The sequence below is a fragment of the Epinephelus moara genome, chromosome 5, assembly GCF_006386435.1.
Source record: "Epinephelus moara isolate mb chromosome 5, YSFRI_EMoa_1.0, whole genome shotgun sequence".
Lineage (NCBI taxonomy): Eukaryota > Metazoa > Chordata > Actinopteri > Perciformes > Serranidae > Epinephelus > Epinephelus moara.
The window spans coordinates 40,064,864-40,082,343 of NC_065510.1; the positions used below are offsets into that span (position 1 = coordinate 40,064,864).

The 17,480-nt window shown below is 41.3% G+C and overlaps 1 protein-coding gene across 4 annotated transcripts in view; it reads right to left on the minus strand.

The window, feature by feature from the left end:
- Positions 1-3,571: 3,571 nt before the first annotated feature.
- Positions 3,572-17,480, minus strand: part of slit2 (slit homolog 2 (Drosophila)) — a 126,501-nt gene continuing 112,592 nt past the window's right edge. For 3 of the 4 annotated variants that reach the window (XM_050044420.1, XM_050044421.1, XM_050044423.1), the window contains 9 exons: positions 15,892-16,031; positions 12,226-12,319; positions 11,510-11,647; positions 10,215-10,455; positions 9,449-9,579; positions 9,196-9,350; positions 7,911-8,265; positions 7,556-7,770; positions 3,572-5,412 (listed from right to left, as the gene is read on the minus strand). In XM_050044420.1, the coding sequence (XP_049900377.1) occupies positions 5,156-5,412; positions 7,556-7,770; positions 7,911-8,265; positions 9,196-9,350; positions 9,449-9,579; positions 10,215-10,455; positions 11,510-11,647; positions 12,226-12,319; positions 15,892-16,031 (1,726 nt within the window). In that variant the 3' untranslated portion in view covers positions 3,572-5,155. Of the gene's footprint in view, positions 5,413-7,204; positions 7,249-7,555; positions 7,771-7,910; positions 8,266-9,195; positions 9,351-9,448; positions 9,580-10,214; positions 10,456-11,509; positions 11,648-12,225; positions 12,320-15,891; positions 16,032-17,480 lie in introns of all 4 variants that reach the window. The other variant, XM_050044422.1, reaches the window with a different exon arrangement.

Below are 17,480 nucleotides of genomic sequence, written 5' to 3' on the forward strand. Positions count from 1 at the left end.
GACCCTATAACACCAATCTAATACTTGCATTTCTTGACAGATTACACGACATCGTCACAGCATTAAACCAAGTGGACCACATGCAGTACATTGTCGTTTGGGACAATGTATCTTTCCATCGATCTGCTCTGGTCCACAATTGGTTCCATGAGCACCCTGAATTTGCAGTCTTATACCTTCCACCATACTCCCCCTTCCTAAACCCAATAGAGGAGTTTTTTTCTGCATGGCGGTGGAAGGTATACGACCTTCGGCCCTATGACCGTTTACCCCTCATTCAGGCCATGGAGCAGGCCTGTGATCTTATCGAAGCAGCTTCTGTGCAGGGGTGGATTCGTCACACAAGGCGATTCTTCTAACAGTGCCTTGCCAATGAAGACATAGCCTGTGATGTGGATGAAATCCTATGGCCTGATCCAGCCAGACGGAGAGATAATGATTAGTTACAGTATTGTTGTTGTTGTTGTTGCTTTAGTTTTTCTTCAGAGTTGCTGTAAGTGTAGGTACTTCATGCAGTAATTTTTATTTGTCTACACTTTACAGTAGTAATAAAAACTACTATTTTGTTCTGATTTTCATTGTTGATCTGTTACTGTAACTGAGTATGGTAAGAAATAAATATTTTCAGCCTGCAGCAGTCTGCAATCAGTGTTGTGTTTGTTTGTTGTATTTGTGTACTTTCTCTGTATACCTCAAAGTAATCATGAAGAATGTTGTGGGTTTGACAATATCTTTTTGTCATCTAAATTATCCCTTACATAAAAATGTCTGGCAAAAAAGTCTAGCACTAGACCAGCTATTTCCTAAAATAGGGGTTTTTACAAATGTATTTTGTATTGATCACTGTAGTGTGTAACTGACTGCAATAGTGTCTGATCATTTGAAGACTGTGTTAGTGAGATGAAAACAAAACAGCATTTTTATAAATATGTGTATATGTTTTGACGTGTGTCATTTTGCAAACAATCTAGGAGTTATGCAAATTGAGTGTGGTGTTTGGATAATTGTGTGAATATTTTGAAAAAAGAAGCCCTGTTTTCAAAATTGCGTGTAAACAATTGAGGAAAAACTGTAAAGCAGAGAGAGCACACCTCTGCCCTTCCATGTTACTACATGGAAAGACTAAGGCAGGGAGAGCAGCAGCAAAGACCCCCCCAGGAACAGAACAGAGCAGCATCATTGATAAGTCAGATACAACATGAAAAGGAGGAGCTGGGGTGGAGGCGGGTTGCAAAGCAACTTGCAGAGGAAGCAGCAACAGTAGGCAGGCCAAAGTAGATTAAAAAGGGCACCATGAATGAGATTTGCCAATTGGTTGGATAGAAAGGATTCATGTGATCTATCAGCTGACTCCCTTCCATCACAAAGCTCCTCCATCAGTTGATTGGGCTGTTAAAGATCAGCTGATGTAGCTGGGATGTGAGCTGAGCTTGACATCGAAGGAATTTAACTTTAAAATAGATGAGTATCAAACACTCTGCTATAGCTTAAATGTGGTTTACAATGTGTTACACATCATTTCCCTGTGTTTGTCAGTCACCTTCTGTCTACTGCAGGCTTTACTAGGCCTTTAGCTGTTGGAGTTGGGTTCATCTCCAGCTGCAGATTTCCCTCCTAAATGGGGGAGCAAGCATCTTGTAGTCCCCTGGTACCCATGTCAGGAAAGCGAGCCTCAGTATTCTTGACCAGGAAAGGAACCCCTCTCCCCCCTTCCCAAACTTGCTTAGGAAAGTCAGCAAGAACCGCAGGCATCATTTATGATTCCAAGACATCTCTGGCCTCTTGTTACGTCCTTCAGGCACCCACCGGCTCATGCTCTCCGACCTTAGACAAAAAAATAAGGACATAATAATAAATTGTGGACATATGTTCTATAAAGATATTACATTATATAAATCAATCTGTAACCAAAATACAGTAAGCTATTTGCTATTCAATGTATATTAGAAAACTATAAAACACTTGTGCCCGAGTCTTTAGGATATTTAGGGACTATTTACAGCTGGTGAGTGATACATAGTTTGTATGCTAGCAATCATTTAGCCTACAGCAGCAGGGCAGTGTATGTGAGATTAACTTAAATCAATTACAGTGCCCATGTTGATGAGAAAAAAGTCATTGTTGTTTTTCTTTATGTCATGGGTTTTGTTGGCTATAAGAAACATATATATCACCAGCCCTAAAACAGAATACACTAAACTGGATTTACATTCATGTGCATGCTCCACAACAAAGGGAGTCAAAAGTAGCGTATAGGATCAGGATTAAAAATGTCCTGAGGAAAGTTAAATGTTTACTAAAGAAATGTTCAGGCATGGGATCATATGTACTGCTAATTTTGCACCTCAAGACAGCTGTGTTGTAAACAAAAGCAGTAACATTGCAGAGACAAGTATGCGTAAAGGGCTACGTCTAGCTCATGTGGAGCAAGCACACCAATCACAAAACCAATCATGTATTCAAATGCGTGTTTCTAATTCAAGTAGATTACAAAAAAACTTGAGGAATATTAAATATGTTACAAGCACACTGGCACTGGACAAAAAAAGCTCCTCACCTGTTATGTTCCTGAAAATAATTAGAGACATCTTCCCCATGGGTTTGCCCCATCATCTTTTTCTTCTGCTGAGTTTATGGTGGATGGATTCTATAAATGTTGCATTAATGCCATCTGCTGTATAGTCCCCTGCCCCATTTACTCCAGCACTGCCATGGCATGTGTGAAAAGACGCAAAATGGAAATGTTCCTTAATGTAGTGCATGTGTGAATAGTGAAAATCACTAGCAGTGTATAAAAGGTAACCTCAGTAATTTACCAGGAATGATATGTGAGACCAAGCAGCAACCTCCGGGGTTGAAAAATGAAGCTAGCGTGGAAGTGGCAGTTCCTCAAATGGCCACTTGAGGCTGGCTCCAGAGGCCAGTTAAATCCCATTGTGCCCCGATGTTAAATTGCCCAACTTTACAGCAGAAATAAACATGTTTACAACCTGGTACATGAAATGGTTTTGGTCTCTATTGCTCTATTTTAACATTCATGACAACTGTACGGGGGATGAAATTTTATACTGTATAACTCACCTGTTTACACTTTAATTAAGGAGCTGCTGCTTTGAGTGACAGACTGTCTGCCGGAAGTGTCCTCAGCTTCTCAGTCAGATCCACCCCTCGCTCCTTCACAGTGCCAGCCTCTCACCCAAACACGGTCACCTCTGGCTTCAAAAAACCAATACGGCAATGGCCAAAATTGAACTCAGGCTTTAAAATGGGAGTCAACAAATCTATGGCTGATGTCATGGTAGCTACGTCCATTATTTTTACAGTCTATGAAACTGACTGTAAGGGGCTGAAAGGGGGTAAAGGTGTGGATGAAGACATGTTGTACAGACCTTGCTGTATTCTCCATTTTATGCAAAGTATCTTTAAAGAATAATGGCAGATTACTGTCCATGTTGTTGCGCTTAACTACAATAATCATTCTCTTCAGTATGTAGATGGGAATGTTTCTGACTTGGACCTCTTAGTGTGACAAAACAAAACAAAACAAAACAAAAAAAAGCGAAAGTGAGTGTGAGGTAAATATTGTGTTTAATAAACAAACATCAGTCAGGGAACTGACATTAGTCTGGGGATGGAAAGGGGGGGAATATAAAGCACAATGCACATGTGTAGAGGTGGGGGGACGTATTTATCTGTTACACAAGGTGCCCCCGTACAGTAGGAGCAGGAAGTTCTATATAACATACAGATCAGGATCCAAGTCTACGGTACAAAAACTTAGCAGCAACATGTTAACATCGGAGACCAAGGGGCTAACAAAGTAGTTTCATTTAGAAAAAGTCACAGTATTCTTTAAGCATAAATTTGTTAAAAAGGTAAAAACAGTTCTAAGCATCCTCTAGGGTCAATGCTACTCACAAGATCTGTGTGTGAAATACATAGGTAGGGAAATTATCTATACATTTATACTCTAATATAAAGACCTTCTGGTAATGGCACAGTACAAACTCTCAGGAAACGCGACAAAAATATACAATGTCTTCACGTCACATTTGCAGATTAAAATGTAACTAAGGTCTCTGGCAAGCACAATAGTTTCAGTGATCAAAAAAAAAAACAACTTCTCTTCAACCAAAATAAAGGACACCATTTTGTTAGTTCAGCTATCTTGACAGATTATGTCTTTTTAATACAAAAATAAGGACAAATATAAATTAATATATATTAAAAGAATCAGATTGATACATAGGGGATCTACTGAATAAGTACAGGTATTTATGATACAATAAATACTTGTCATTCATGACTGGGGGGTAGATAAACAGAGAGTACTGTATTTAACCTGGCAGGTATTATGTATAACTCTTCTACAGGTGAGAGCATTTGGATGTGTGTTTGTGTGTGTGTGTTGTTCAGTAGCTGTAGAAAATACCACAATTTTAAACACAGCTGTGTGTAGGATCGTGCACACAGTCTCAGAGGGTACAGGAGGTCTGTTGAGGGAGTCTGCAGACTACAGTGGTGGTTTCTTGTGTTGTAGGGGGGTTATCACTGCCCGCCGTCTCCCGTGCCTTAATGCAGCTCCTCCTAGTGGTGAGTCTGTGATACTACCAGTTAAGGTTACTCCTAAAACACACAACTCACAGACAGGAAGCAGGAAGTCTACAGGAAGCGGTCAGCCGTCAGTGACCGGCCAGTCCTCCAGGGAAGAGACAGTGTGGCACACCATTGGAGTCATCATGACCAACAAAAAGAAGTAAGGAAAAAGTCAACTCTTGTGGTTTTTTTTTTGTCTTTTTCTCCACTTCATAATAAAAAATAAGTCTGTTTTTGTACTTTACAATACAATTCAACATCCCCACCGAGGAAGCATCAATCATCAGTCCAGCACTGACAAAGAAAAGAAACTCTTTTTTAGTTGTTTCTCTTGTGGTTTTTTTTTTTTTTGCCTTTTTTAAGGGTTTTTAAAAAAAACAGGGATGGTGGGGGGACGGGTCTGTGGAGGGTGAAGGATTTTTTTCAGAAGGAATTGGAACCTTGGACAAGGAGGACGGGGATCAAGTAAGGCGGGCAAGAACATAAAACATATCTGAAGGGGAGGAAATCTGCCAAGGGTGTTGTCTCTTTTTTTGTTTTGTTTTTTTTTTTCTCTTTTTTATGAGGAACACTTTGTACAGCCACACTTGACCACTTTCTCCACTTCCTGGACAAAAGAAGAGCCATCAGTGCACTGGAAGGTGTATTTCCTGCGTTTGCTGCGGAGGGGGGTGCAGCAGGTCCCCTGTCCTTCTGCTCCCCCCGGGCAGCTGCCTCGACACTCTAGGCGGGAGACCTTCTCCTGGGTTTGGCACGCCGCGTAGCCTTGCTGTCTCTGGTAGACATCTCGGACCCGTTCCCCTCGGCAGGCCACCTCTGCAGGCATGAGAAGGGAACAGAAGCATTACAAGTTATTCACGTTTTGCTATGAAGCAACAGCGTCACAATGACAAAAGTGATCTTAATGTTGAAAAAATTAAACAGTAACTCAACAAATCAGGTGACTGTAGAGACAACATGGACAGGATGGTAAAATGAGACAAAGTGAGGGATACCACACTGACAAAATCCCTTTCTATAAACAAGCAAAATATTCTGAAATGTTGAGAGATTTGTTTGTTACGAACATAGATTTGTGAAACTAGCATAAAAATCAGACCACTATAAAATACAGAACTTTAAACTTGTCAAAAATACAAACTATGAAACATTCAAAAAATGTTTTTCAAACTAAAATAATTTGTCCTTTAATCCAAACGTAGGAACTAATAAGAATTGTTTACGTGAATTCCTCTACTTCTATATGTACTACCAATACTGGTACCAACCAACAGTTAAACAGGCTGCTCTCATAAACTGTTTGTATGTTTTCCTACAAAAGGTATTGCACCCTTATTTGTGCATATCTCATGTAGACATGAGCCAATTATTACCCACGTGTTTTGGAAGGCTGCGATATTGTGACCAATGCGCTGACAGGAGTAAACAAGGAAGTGGTCCCGAGTAGTCTCTAAGGAGGCAGGTTAGGGTTGAGATGGGTGTCTGGTACTGTGTGAACTTTGAATGAACTTTGCATACTTTTAAGGTATATCCTCACCATGTTTATTTTTACCAAACTTAACAGTAACTTTACTTGCTTACACCTAACCTCTGTAACTTAATGTTAATTATGTTACTCTACCTTAAGGACGTAGCATCATTCGTGGGGAGTCAATTCATAGGATATCAAAGTAACTGTTCTATGAGGGTATGTTGCATTAAAAAATAAATTGTACATTTTACTATTACATCAATATTAGGACCCGATTACCATTTAAAGAGCTTAAGGCCTAGTCCACACGTACTCTGGTGTTTTTGAAAACAGGTTTTTCCGTCCTTCATTTCAAACAAAGAAATCCCATCAACGCACACTGTTATAAAAAAATATCCATTCAAACAAAAATGCAAAAATACAAATGAAGCGCTGTCAAGAGCATGCTACACTAACAGGCAGCAATATAACCATAACAATAAAGCTGCACAAACGTTAACAAAAAAACAAACAAACGCTCTATCTGGAAGGGTACCTGGAGCAGTGGCCTGCGTAGCACATTCTGATGCATGTGTTTCTCGATATAGTGGAAGAGTAACTGTGCATTTATGTGTAAACACGTGAAAACTCCTGTTAGCAAGATTAGAGCAAGCACTGTTTTGATCACGTCCGCCATTGCACAAAATGTCGCCTTATTTGTGACGCCTCACAAAGGAGATAACGGCATACACTCTGACATTACAAAGCCAAAAACTCCCTGTCCACAAGTCAACACTGAAAACTGAGTTTCTAAAAATCTTCCCCCTGGAAAAAGTTTTACAAAAGGTCCCTTTTCAGCAACCTAAAATGCAGTTTGCATGTGGACGAAAGAAATGCAAACTGAACAAGATTGTCTATCGTGGATGACAAAAAAAAGATCATTCTAAAATTAGATGTTATTTAATTGTCCTAATGTTGTGTGGAATTTGAAAGATGAAAAATAAAAAGCAAACAACTTGAGCTGCATGTTGCATGAGGTGAAAACAAGGTGAAGCAGGGGCTGTCGGTGGACATATTTTAGGTTGGATTAGAGAGGAAAAAAGAAAAAAGAAAAGAGAAGAAAAGAGGCGAGATTAAGATGTGACCAGGCAGTCTCACCTGAGTTATCCCCCACGAGGGATTAAGAGGAAGCTCAGGAGATGCTGAGTTAGAAAAGCAACGTGTTAGAAGCGTTAATGCAGAGACATTTAACACTGTTAGACACACACACACACACACACACACACACACACACACACACACACACACACTACTGAGAGAGAACAGACAACAAAGCAGAAGCTTACAAGAGGTGCTGTTAAGAGAAACATGCTTTCAAAAGCTTGTACTGCAAGATAATATTTTCTGAAGAATGTAAGTAGTTAAATTACTGTAAACACAGGTAATAATTCATACACAGACACAACACCAAACATACATGTGCATCCCCTCAAAACAAGTTTTTCTCACCTCTGTCACATGCATCTCCTGTATATCCACTGTTACATTCGCAGTATGCCTTGCCCAGGCCCGACACTCTACATTTGCCATGTTTACAGCGAGACACACCGCAGGGGTTGGCAGCATCCTGGTCCTGCTCATCACAGAGTACACCAGCAAAACCAGGCTGACAGCGACAGGAGTACGAGTAGGAGTTGATTGGAAGGCAGGTACCATGGATACACCTGAGGATGGAGAGACAGGAAAGATAAAGATGTGGACAGATATACAAATCATTGGTGTCTTTGGATCTTGTACTAAAACCTGGTGCTCACTGTGTACTGTAATCCCCTAGCCACCAACACACAGACAAACAAACACTCACTTGTTGCCATCACAGGGGTTGTTGACTTGCTGGTCACACACTGTTCCCGTCCAGCCCGGGTGGCAGGTGCAGGTGAAGCCACGATGCCCTGTTGGGTGGCAGTCACCCTGGACACAGGCGCCTCTCTGGCAGGGCTGGCAGCCTGGCTCCACCCCGTGGCCCAGCCACTGTCTGGTGGTGCTCTGTGCTGTCCCAGAGCCCGGAGCCCCCGTCCCCAGCCCGGCACCAAGGTCCTGGAGTTTCCCGTTGATGTACAGATTACGGAGACAGCCATGGAAGCTGGTGCCGTTGCGTCCGCCTGAGCTATGCTGCAAGGATGAGAGACCCCCGGAGACTGAGGCACGTTCTGGCATACCTGGAGGAATACAGGATTAGAGATTAGAGCATCAAACTGTGGACATACATAAGCATATATCAAAGTGCACAAAGTCAAATCCCATTTTCTTTATATAGTGGCTTCTGTGCAAGATTACAATGATTTTCACACATAAGAGGATAAATTAAAAGACAATAGATTAAATAGTAAAACTCGTTTAAATAGTTCTTTGAATACTAAGTGAAAATGTATTAGGATTTAGTTTGAAGATTATAACTGTTGGGATGCCTCTTTCCTCTGGCAGCATGTTCCAGTCTGCAGTTCATCTTTCCCTTACTCCACTAAAGGGAGCAGTAATCAAGCCGGCCAGTGATAAAAGGGTGCATTAGTTTCTCAGTACCTTTCAGTGAGACAAATGGCTCTACTTTGGCAAAACTCCTAAAACGTATCAAGGTTCTTTTAGTGATAATTTTTGTGGGCTGTAAATTTCAAATCAGGATCAAAATGTGCATCAAGACTACTTGTAGTTTGATGTTTTGTACAAGGGATTTTAACTTAATCTATCTGGGCCTTTGCCCCAATAGAAAATAACCTTTTTCTTATTTTTGGTCTGCAGGATATACGTGTTTATTGTATGACATTGTGGCAGTAAACTGAACCAGTAAATGTGACAGGATACAAATAAGCATTTGAGGACAGTTATTAATACTCTGCATTATTTCCTGTTATTTTGATATACTGTATTTATCACACATAGCCAACAATGTGAAGGTCATTATTTAAAATTGATAATAAATATTGCTGTTTCTTTATAATTGTTCTTAAAATTAACCAGAGTTTTTCGATAAATACATAAATCTACACAGTGATCCTGTTTGACCTGCAGTGGAACAATTCATCTATCATGTGTTTGTCTTGAGTCATTCACACACACACATAAACACACACACACCGTACTCCTGTCCTTACCTCCCAGGTAAAGCGGAGAATCTATGTTGAGTGTAGACTGTTTGCTGATGGAGTTGATGGATTTGGGCGGCCCGCCGTCAATGGACAGAGACAAAGTCTGGTCTGATGCTACCAACTCCACAGCGTGGAAGCTGCCATCATTCACTGTCTCCACACTGAGAGAGATAGAGAGCATGGAGAGATTGTGTCTGAACATTTGCATCATCCATCAAGTGAATGTAGCAGTTGGGCATTTCTGCATTTGTGCAGGTACCTGTATATAGCAGAGGGAGGGTAAGATCCGGTATCATAGCTGACCCTGAGGCGTCCCCTGTACAGCTCCATGGCAATGTGGTCATTGTCCCCTTTATACAACAACACGCCGCTGTCCTCATCTGTAGCAATCTAAAAACAGAGCGGGATGTTCGAATCAATGACTTTAGGTAAATAAAAGTACCAATAAAGCAATATGAAACTACTTCTGTTTCAAGTAAATGTCCTGCATTCAAACTCCTCCTTAGGCCATCATCAGCAAAATGTATTTAAACATGCACTAACTATTTTCGGCCACTAGGGGGTAGCAGAAACAAGCCATTTCACAATCTTGACATATTGCCTTTTAAGTTGGCACATACAACCTAAATCCAATATTTAGTTTGTTTAAGTTCTGCTCTTGGTCGCTACTGGCCTCAGGTTGTGCCTATTAGCATACACTTGGGTCTCTAAAACACACTTAACCTGCAAAAACTTGCTGGTTAGTGGTGATATGTATGCTAATACTGTACATCAGAAACACAAACTGATGCTGGCTTTCTACCAACACCAGAGGGAAATGTAGCTGTTTAGCCACTAAATGCTATGTTCACTAGCTGTTAACTGTGTCTCTCTGTAAGGTATTGTACAGTTGGTTATAAGAACTTTTCCACTGAAAACAGCTGCCTGCTGCATCTGATAACAACGCCATGAGAACTGATCCAAAACAGAAAGGTTGCGGGTCGGACATCTAAACAGTGAGCTGAAGGTCGGTATAAAGCTCACACCTGTAGGCTGATGTTGGTCTCCGGTGAGAGGAGACTGGAGGGAAATTGCAGGTAGGACTCGCGGTTGACAAAGTTGACACTGACAAGCATCTCACAGCGCTCGCCTTCGTAGCCTTGGAGACACTGGCAGCGGGGGTCAGTTCCCATGATGACGCACTGCGCCCCGTTGAGGCACTCGTGGTTGTCACAGGGGCTGGTGCGAGGAAGTACCATTGGGGGAGAGAACTCGCAGAATAGCCCGCTGCAACACACACACATTGCACACACACATTGAATACAACAAGTGTTTCTGAAACCATTATTTTATTTTTTAAGCATGTTTGCGATTCATTACGTAGGCTACAAGTTGCAGCTAAGTAAAAAGTGCTCCTAGTCAGACTTAAGAATGACCATTTGTATGTCAGTTACTCACCACGTGTTACCATGGATTCTTAAATAAATGTTTCTCTCGCATGCTTTCATGGCAAGCGAAGAATGCAAAAAGACATTGACCTGAAGTACAGGGCACTGCATTTAACAACAGCAAAACTCTCACACAACCCCTGCAGTATACTCCTAAGCTCATTTATCCAGTTGTATGCTCAGTACTAAACACATGCATTTTTGCTTAAACATTATAACATTATTTAATTTAATCACATAAATACAAACAGTCTCATGCAGGGCTTAGTCCCGTGCATTTGAACTCTGCTCAAGCGAAGCTCACACATACGTGTGTCCTCAAGCACGCTTAGGACACGCAGGTGAAAGTGTTATATATTGTAACATTTTTAGGGAATTTTAGGAAGTAGGCTACTGAGCACATGACTGGATACATGAGACTTGGGTTATACTACAGGAGTTGTGTGAGTTTTTGTAAACTGATGTTTTGATATAGTGTTGCTGTTGTAAAATGCAGTTCCCAATTACTTCAATTCTTGACTTGTGTCTATTTTGATTCTTTATTCAGTGTGGCATGCCAGAAAAAACAAGTTTTCCTCACAAATTCAAGGTATCCCTTGGTGAGTAGACTAGTTGATATGCAAATGATAATTTTTGGGTGAAGTATCCTTTTAAGGTGGGCTCTTTTAATTATCCCGTAAAGCTTTGAGAGACTTAATGGGTGGATGGATAGACGGATGGATGGATGGACGGATGGTTGGATGGATGGATAGCAATAATTGATAGTGAACACAGGGAGGAGCCCCTTCTGCACCACACACTGCAAATAAATACACATGGGGATACTGCTGGCAAAGAGAATGCTACTTTGATATGATCTATATATGTGAGCTCCTGCTAGGATGTGTGCTTACCTGTATCCCTCTGGACAGACGCAGGTGTATCCATTGACTGCGTCAATGCATTGACCTCCATTCTGACACTTGTTGTCTTCACAGTCGTTATAGTCCAGCTCACAGTGCTCACCTACATAGCCTGGAGTGCACTCACACCTAAAATGTGTACGTACACACACACACACACACACACACACACACACACACACACACACACACACACACGCACACACACACACACCCCTAATTTTAACCAAATGCCAGAATAGAGAAAGACAAGTAGGATCCAGACAATTAAAGCTACATTTAAGGTTTTCAAGATGCCTGATCAAGAGCACCAGCTTCCAGACATCATATGTCAAATTGTTGATAACTTTATACAGCTTGGCAACAAAGCACACACACACACAAACACACACGGAGGCAGACACACTACGCTGACCCCAGTACACATCACAAGGGAGTAAAACTAAAGCAAGGTTCAGATAAAATCTGGACAGGAAACCTTATGAGGGAGCCCAAATCACACTCCCAACACCTCCCCTCCACACACACACACTCACACACGTACACACAGACTGCTTATCTCTGCAGGGAAAAACCAGCAACTCATTTATTTTAGTGTGAGAAATGTTAGTACTCAAATCCTGTGGGAGAGAAACAAGAAAACACTCCTAACTCCACCAACTCTGCATGTGTGTAAGTGTGTGTGTGTGTATGTGGAGTCCACTCACTTGTATCCCTGAGGGGTCAAAATGCACTTTGAGTCGTGCTGACATGGGTTCAGCTCCGGAGCACAGAAATCCAGTTTCTCTTCACATAGCTCCCCTAGGAACACACACACACACACACACACACACATACACACACACACACACACACGCACACACACACACACACAAATCATCTCAACACCTTTTCAATACTTCGCATAACATTAAGAAAAATAATAAATAATAAATAAAGTGAAATTATCATATAAAACACCTCAGTATTTGCCAACTCTAACACCCTGACAGTGTTTGTGCATCTTGGTATGATTGAGCATCTCTGTGTGTATACGCAGTACTGTATGTATCTGCACTGCATTCACAGCAATGTGTGTGTGTGTGTCTGTGTATGTTGTATGGGTGTGTCCTCTGATGATGGATGACTCTCTTGTGGCCAGGACCAACAAAGTGGTCTGATAAATGATCTCATCTCTGGGAATGTCACATTCCTGATGATATTCCCGCGTGTATCCTGACGTTTCTAAAACTCTGAACTCCGAACGAATCGCTGATGAGGCATCAGGGAATAAACCAATACTCCTGACAGCATACAGTCCACTCTGATCAATGAGAATGTGTGTTAAATGATGGGGGATGCATGTTGGTGCTTTGGCGCTTCTTTATCAGTAGTAACAGTGCTAACTCACTTATTTAGAAGCAGTCATAACGCACCCAAATTCGTATGTATCCCATGTAATCATGAGCCAGTAATTCGTGCATTACGTACATATTTTGTAAGGCTGCCATCATGAGACAAATGCACTGATGGGAGCAAAGAATGAAGCGGACATATGCAGTTTTGTAAGGAGTCAGGTTGGGGCGGTGGATGGGTCTCTTCCTAACCATAGTAGCATTACTTGCCTAAACCCAACCTCTGTAAGTCTACATTAATAATGTAACTTTATGTTAAGGATGTAAGGCCATTAGATATCATATGAACTGTTGTGTGTGCATTTTCATATGTACTGTTCTATGAGAATACGTTGAATAACCGCCCATCTTCTGATTAGTGGCTGACCAGCTCTACCTCTTGAGCCACAGCCGCCCAGTAGTAAAAAGTCAGGTTTTAGTGAAAATGCATGTGTTTGGGAAGAACTAGACTGGATAAATGAGACTGGGGATATACTGCATGAGTTGTGTAAGAGTTTGTAAATAGATGTTTTGATACAGTTTTGCTGTTGTTAAAAACGGAGCGCCATGATTTCATCAAGAATTTTCTCCATTTTTGGATTCTTTGTTCACAGGAAGCATGCGAGCAAAACAGTTTTATTTCTGAAATTACCATGACAGGGTGAGTAATTGATACACAAATGATCATTATGTGGGTGGAGTATTCCTGTAAGAACAGTTTTGAAGTGGTATACTGTAAGTCAGATATTTAGGGTGCAGGCAGCAGACTACAAGTCATCTCAACTTTTACTCCTGTCTTAATGAAGTTTGATAAAACTGCAGTGCCCAGCTGATATCACTGAGCCTTTTAAAGGTTTTTCAAGATTTATGTCCTCTGGAGGAATGACTGGTCTTGGGGTTGAGTGCCACAGACAGGCAGGGGAAATTGGAAAGTATTGAGAGATGGAATAACAAGCCATTGGCTTTAGTCTTTTAAAATGTAGCATATCACCAGCCTTCTCTTTAAAGGTCAAAATGTTCACCTAAATCATTAAGACATAGTTTACTTTGACTTACATAATAACATGTATGCATAAAGCAGCAAGCTGAATCATTGCAGATATATGAGAGGATGAATTACAAACTCAGCGGTCTGTTTGAACAGCAAGAACATGCACTGCTAACATGGAGCATGACTGCTTACAGTATGTTTTATCTGTGGTACTACAGACCAAACTTTCTGGGGAGCGTGGAAAAAGCACAGGAGATGAGGGAAGGAAGGAAAGGATGGAAGGAAGAAAGGAAGGAGAGAGGGACAAGAAGGACAGAGAGAAGAACAGACTAACCTCTCTCCACCTCATTGGTAGCAGCTGCAACCACAAATAAAGACAGACACAAAAAAAAATAGACGACAGATGATAGAAAGCAGAGCGAGACATGAAAAAAGACACAATACAGCGAGACACAGAAAGACAGAGAGAACACCGCCACAAAGGTTAGCAGTCAGAGATGATTAGCACAGTGCAAAAGCAGACAAACAAGCAGCAACAGACCACTGTTAGAACAAAATATGATTTGTCTGCAGTTTATTACTGTGAAAAGGCCGTCCTTGTCTGTGCATGTTCAGTACTTTTCAGTAGACACAATACAGTTGCAAAGTCGGGGGAGTGGAGAAGTAAAAGTTTATTTTTCCCCAAACACAATATTAGTTGACTCACAGTTAAAGCGCTTCTACAGCTTGGATCGGCATCAGTGCAAAAGATGAACAACTGTGTTAGAAAATGTCTGGTTCTTTGATAAAAGTCAAAGGTACAAGCTTGTGTGTACATAAAAACATCCAGGTAGAAGTTAACTACAACTCCCAAGATGCATTTTGACAAGAGAAATCTAATCACCAAGCTAAAAAAAATAATAATAGCGGGAGAAAGCTTACAATTGAGGTGAGAACTGGCAACACAACCTACATCTTAAATCAACAATGTCTTTGCATATGACGTCATACATAGGTGCACTGTCCAGATGAAGCAGGCAGCTGGAGGCAGACACTACCAACACTGCACAAATGCCTATGATTTGTGCTGCTTACAGCAGAGATCAAATTGTTAAAAAAACAAAGACTACTTTAAATCCTGTAAATAGTAGGATGTAAAGGGGAGAAGTTAAAAAAAGAGTCACTGAGAAATAGCAGAAGACATGGATCAAAGACCTCAGTCTTCAGTCTGGAGGAGCAGAATCAATGAATTTTAAACATAAATGTTAAAGCTTTGTGTTAAACATGCCTCGAGTTGAATGTCATCACAATGTACTGCCATAGCTTCTCTGTATTTTTAGCCAATTTAATGCTCTTATTAAATGTAAAGCGTCATTACATCATGATTGAGTGCCCTTTCAGTCGTTTTAGATTTTGGTGTTCACATTGTTCCCCACCTTTACTGTCATTGCGTTACGGTTCTAACAGCAGGGCTGCTGCCATTTGTGGCAGTTATTTTTAATTTAGGACAGGGTATCTGCCATGTTAACTGTGGACTTCTAAATTGGGAAATGCCTAAGTTAAGACAGCTCCCTTCAGAACCGTTTCATAGTCTATCCAGACTATAACCTCTCAGTTCATTTGGATTTCCAGAGGGTGTTATTAATTACTGCAGAACAAAATGCCTCTGGACACAATTAGATAGACTTACAACCAATCAGAGTAGTAAAATGAGTGATGTGTGTCTTTTCATATTTGAACTGGTGATGCTTCTATGTCAATCACTGTATTAAACCAAGCCCGTATTACATAAATGGTTGTGATTGGTCGAGCCCGGGTTGGGCGAGCTGGAAATTTGCTGAATGGAAGGGGTTTGCAGAGTTGTCTGGTTCCCAGGTTACGAAAAATCCTAAATGTCATCCTAAACTGAGATAAGATAGAATTTCAGACCTACTAATTTTCTATAATGAGGCCTCTGGAGAGTAATGTGTTGCTCTGCAATGTTGATGTTAAAAAAGATTAAATTGCAAATACAGAATGTGGAATGGTACCTGTGTATTCTGGTGAGCACATGCATGTGTAGTTGTTGATTCCATCGACACAGGTGGAGTTGTTCTCACAGTCGTTGTCTTCACAGTCATCGATGTTGATCTCACATCCATCCCCTTCAAAGCCCTCTGGACACACACACCTGAGATCACACACAGACGCACACGCATCCGTAAGCAGGTATCAAAGGATAAACACATGTAGGGCCGCATGCAGAACATTGGAAACAGAACTCTTTGGGGCCTCTAGATGACAAAGACACACACGGACACGCACACGGACGCGCACACGGACGCACACACACACACACACACACACACACACACACACACACACACACACACACACACAGCACAATCCATGTGTGCAGCTCATAACAGCAGTGTCAGCTCCATCTACATATCCCCAGTAGAGAGTCATTATTCTGTTAACGTGAGCGTGCCTCAACTCTGTAACTACTACTCAGGTTTATTACTGCGTGTACACACACACACACACACACACATACACACACAGTAGTATATTATGGGTCTAATAAAGAGCTCTTATGCGGCACACACTCGGGTGGATTAATATCTCATTATATAGTCAATGACAGCTCTTGACGATAAATATTCCACCCCCGACGCTGGAGAAGGAAACCAAAGTGTGCAAAGATGGAAATACAGACACAGAGAGGAAGACTGATATGAAAAAGTCACAGAGAAGACAGAAGAGGGCAAGGAAAGAGAGAGACGGGAGGAGGTGTGATCTTGCGCTGGTCTAATTGTCTGTGTGGGTGGTTAAAATCTGCTTGGAGCATGCAGACAGGCGTTAGCTCCCCTCCTGTTAATACTTAGCAGCCTAATGAAGAGAAGGTGATTCTCACAGCAGGGCTGTCCGGCTCTGAGACAGACCGAGGACACAACTGGTCCCCTGAGCACTTTACCTCCTGTACACTCATCCCCACTTGTCATTAGTGGTGCAGCTGTATCATTGATGGAATTATCTGCTGAGGGTCCACAGATCACATGTGGTGTCAATATTAGCATGTTCTCAATAATCACTGGTTCACTGGTTTATTGATATTCAGTATCTGTTAACTGTTATCTGGTGTTTGCCACTCCTCTGTGGTTTTTAAAGAAGCTCAGTAGATGTTTCTGTATGTTTATTTTTAGGGTGAACACAAAGAAATATATAATTTGTATGCCCTGGATCTGATTTTCTGCAGCTATGGTCATTATTCTGATAACAATTTACTTGCCCACTTCATTGGTAAGATCTGAGGATGCTGCAAACACATGAGTGATCATAAAAAGTTTCCTGTTTAAAACTGGAGTAGGCAGTTTAATTATGGCGTCACTGGGCAAAAAATCTCTTAAAACCTTTTAGCATATTTTAAGTCAAGTGGTCTGGCAGAACACTAGACTCCTGCACCCTTGTCTTGTGTTGTCTTGTTTTCAGGTTTCAGAAAATCTAGCCCATGACGGGAGACTTTGGCCAATCACAACTCATTTCAGAGAAAGGGTGAACCTGTTGGCTGCTCTACAAATGCAAATGCATGTTCATGTCCCTATGGTGAAAGCCTGATTCAATGGTGGAGAGTAAGTTG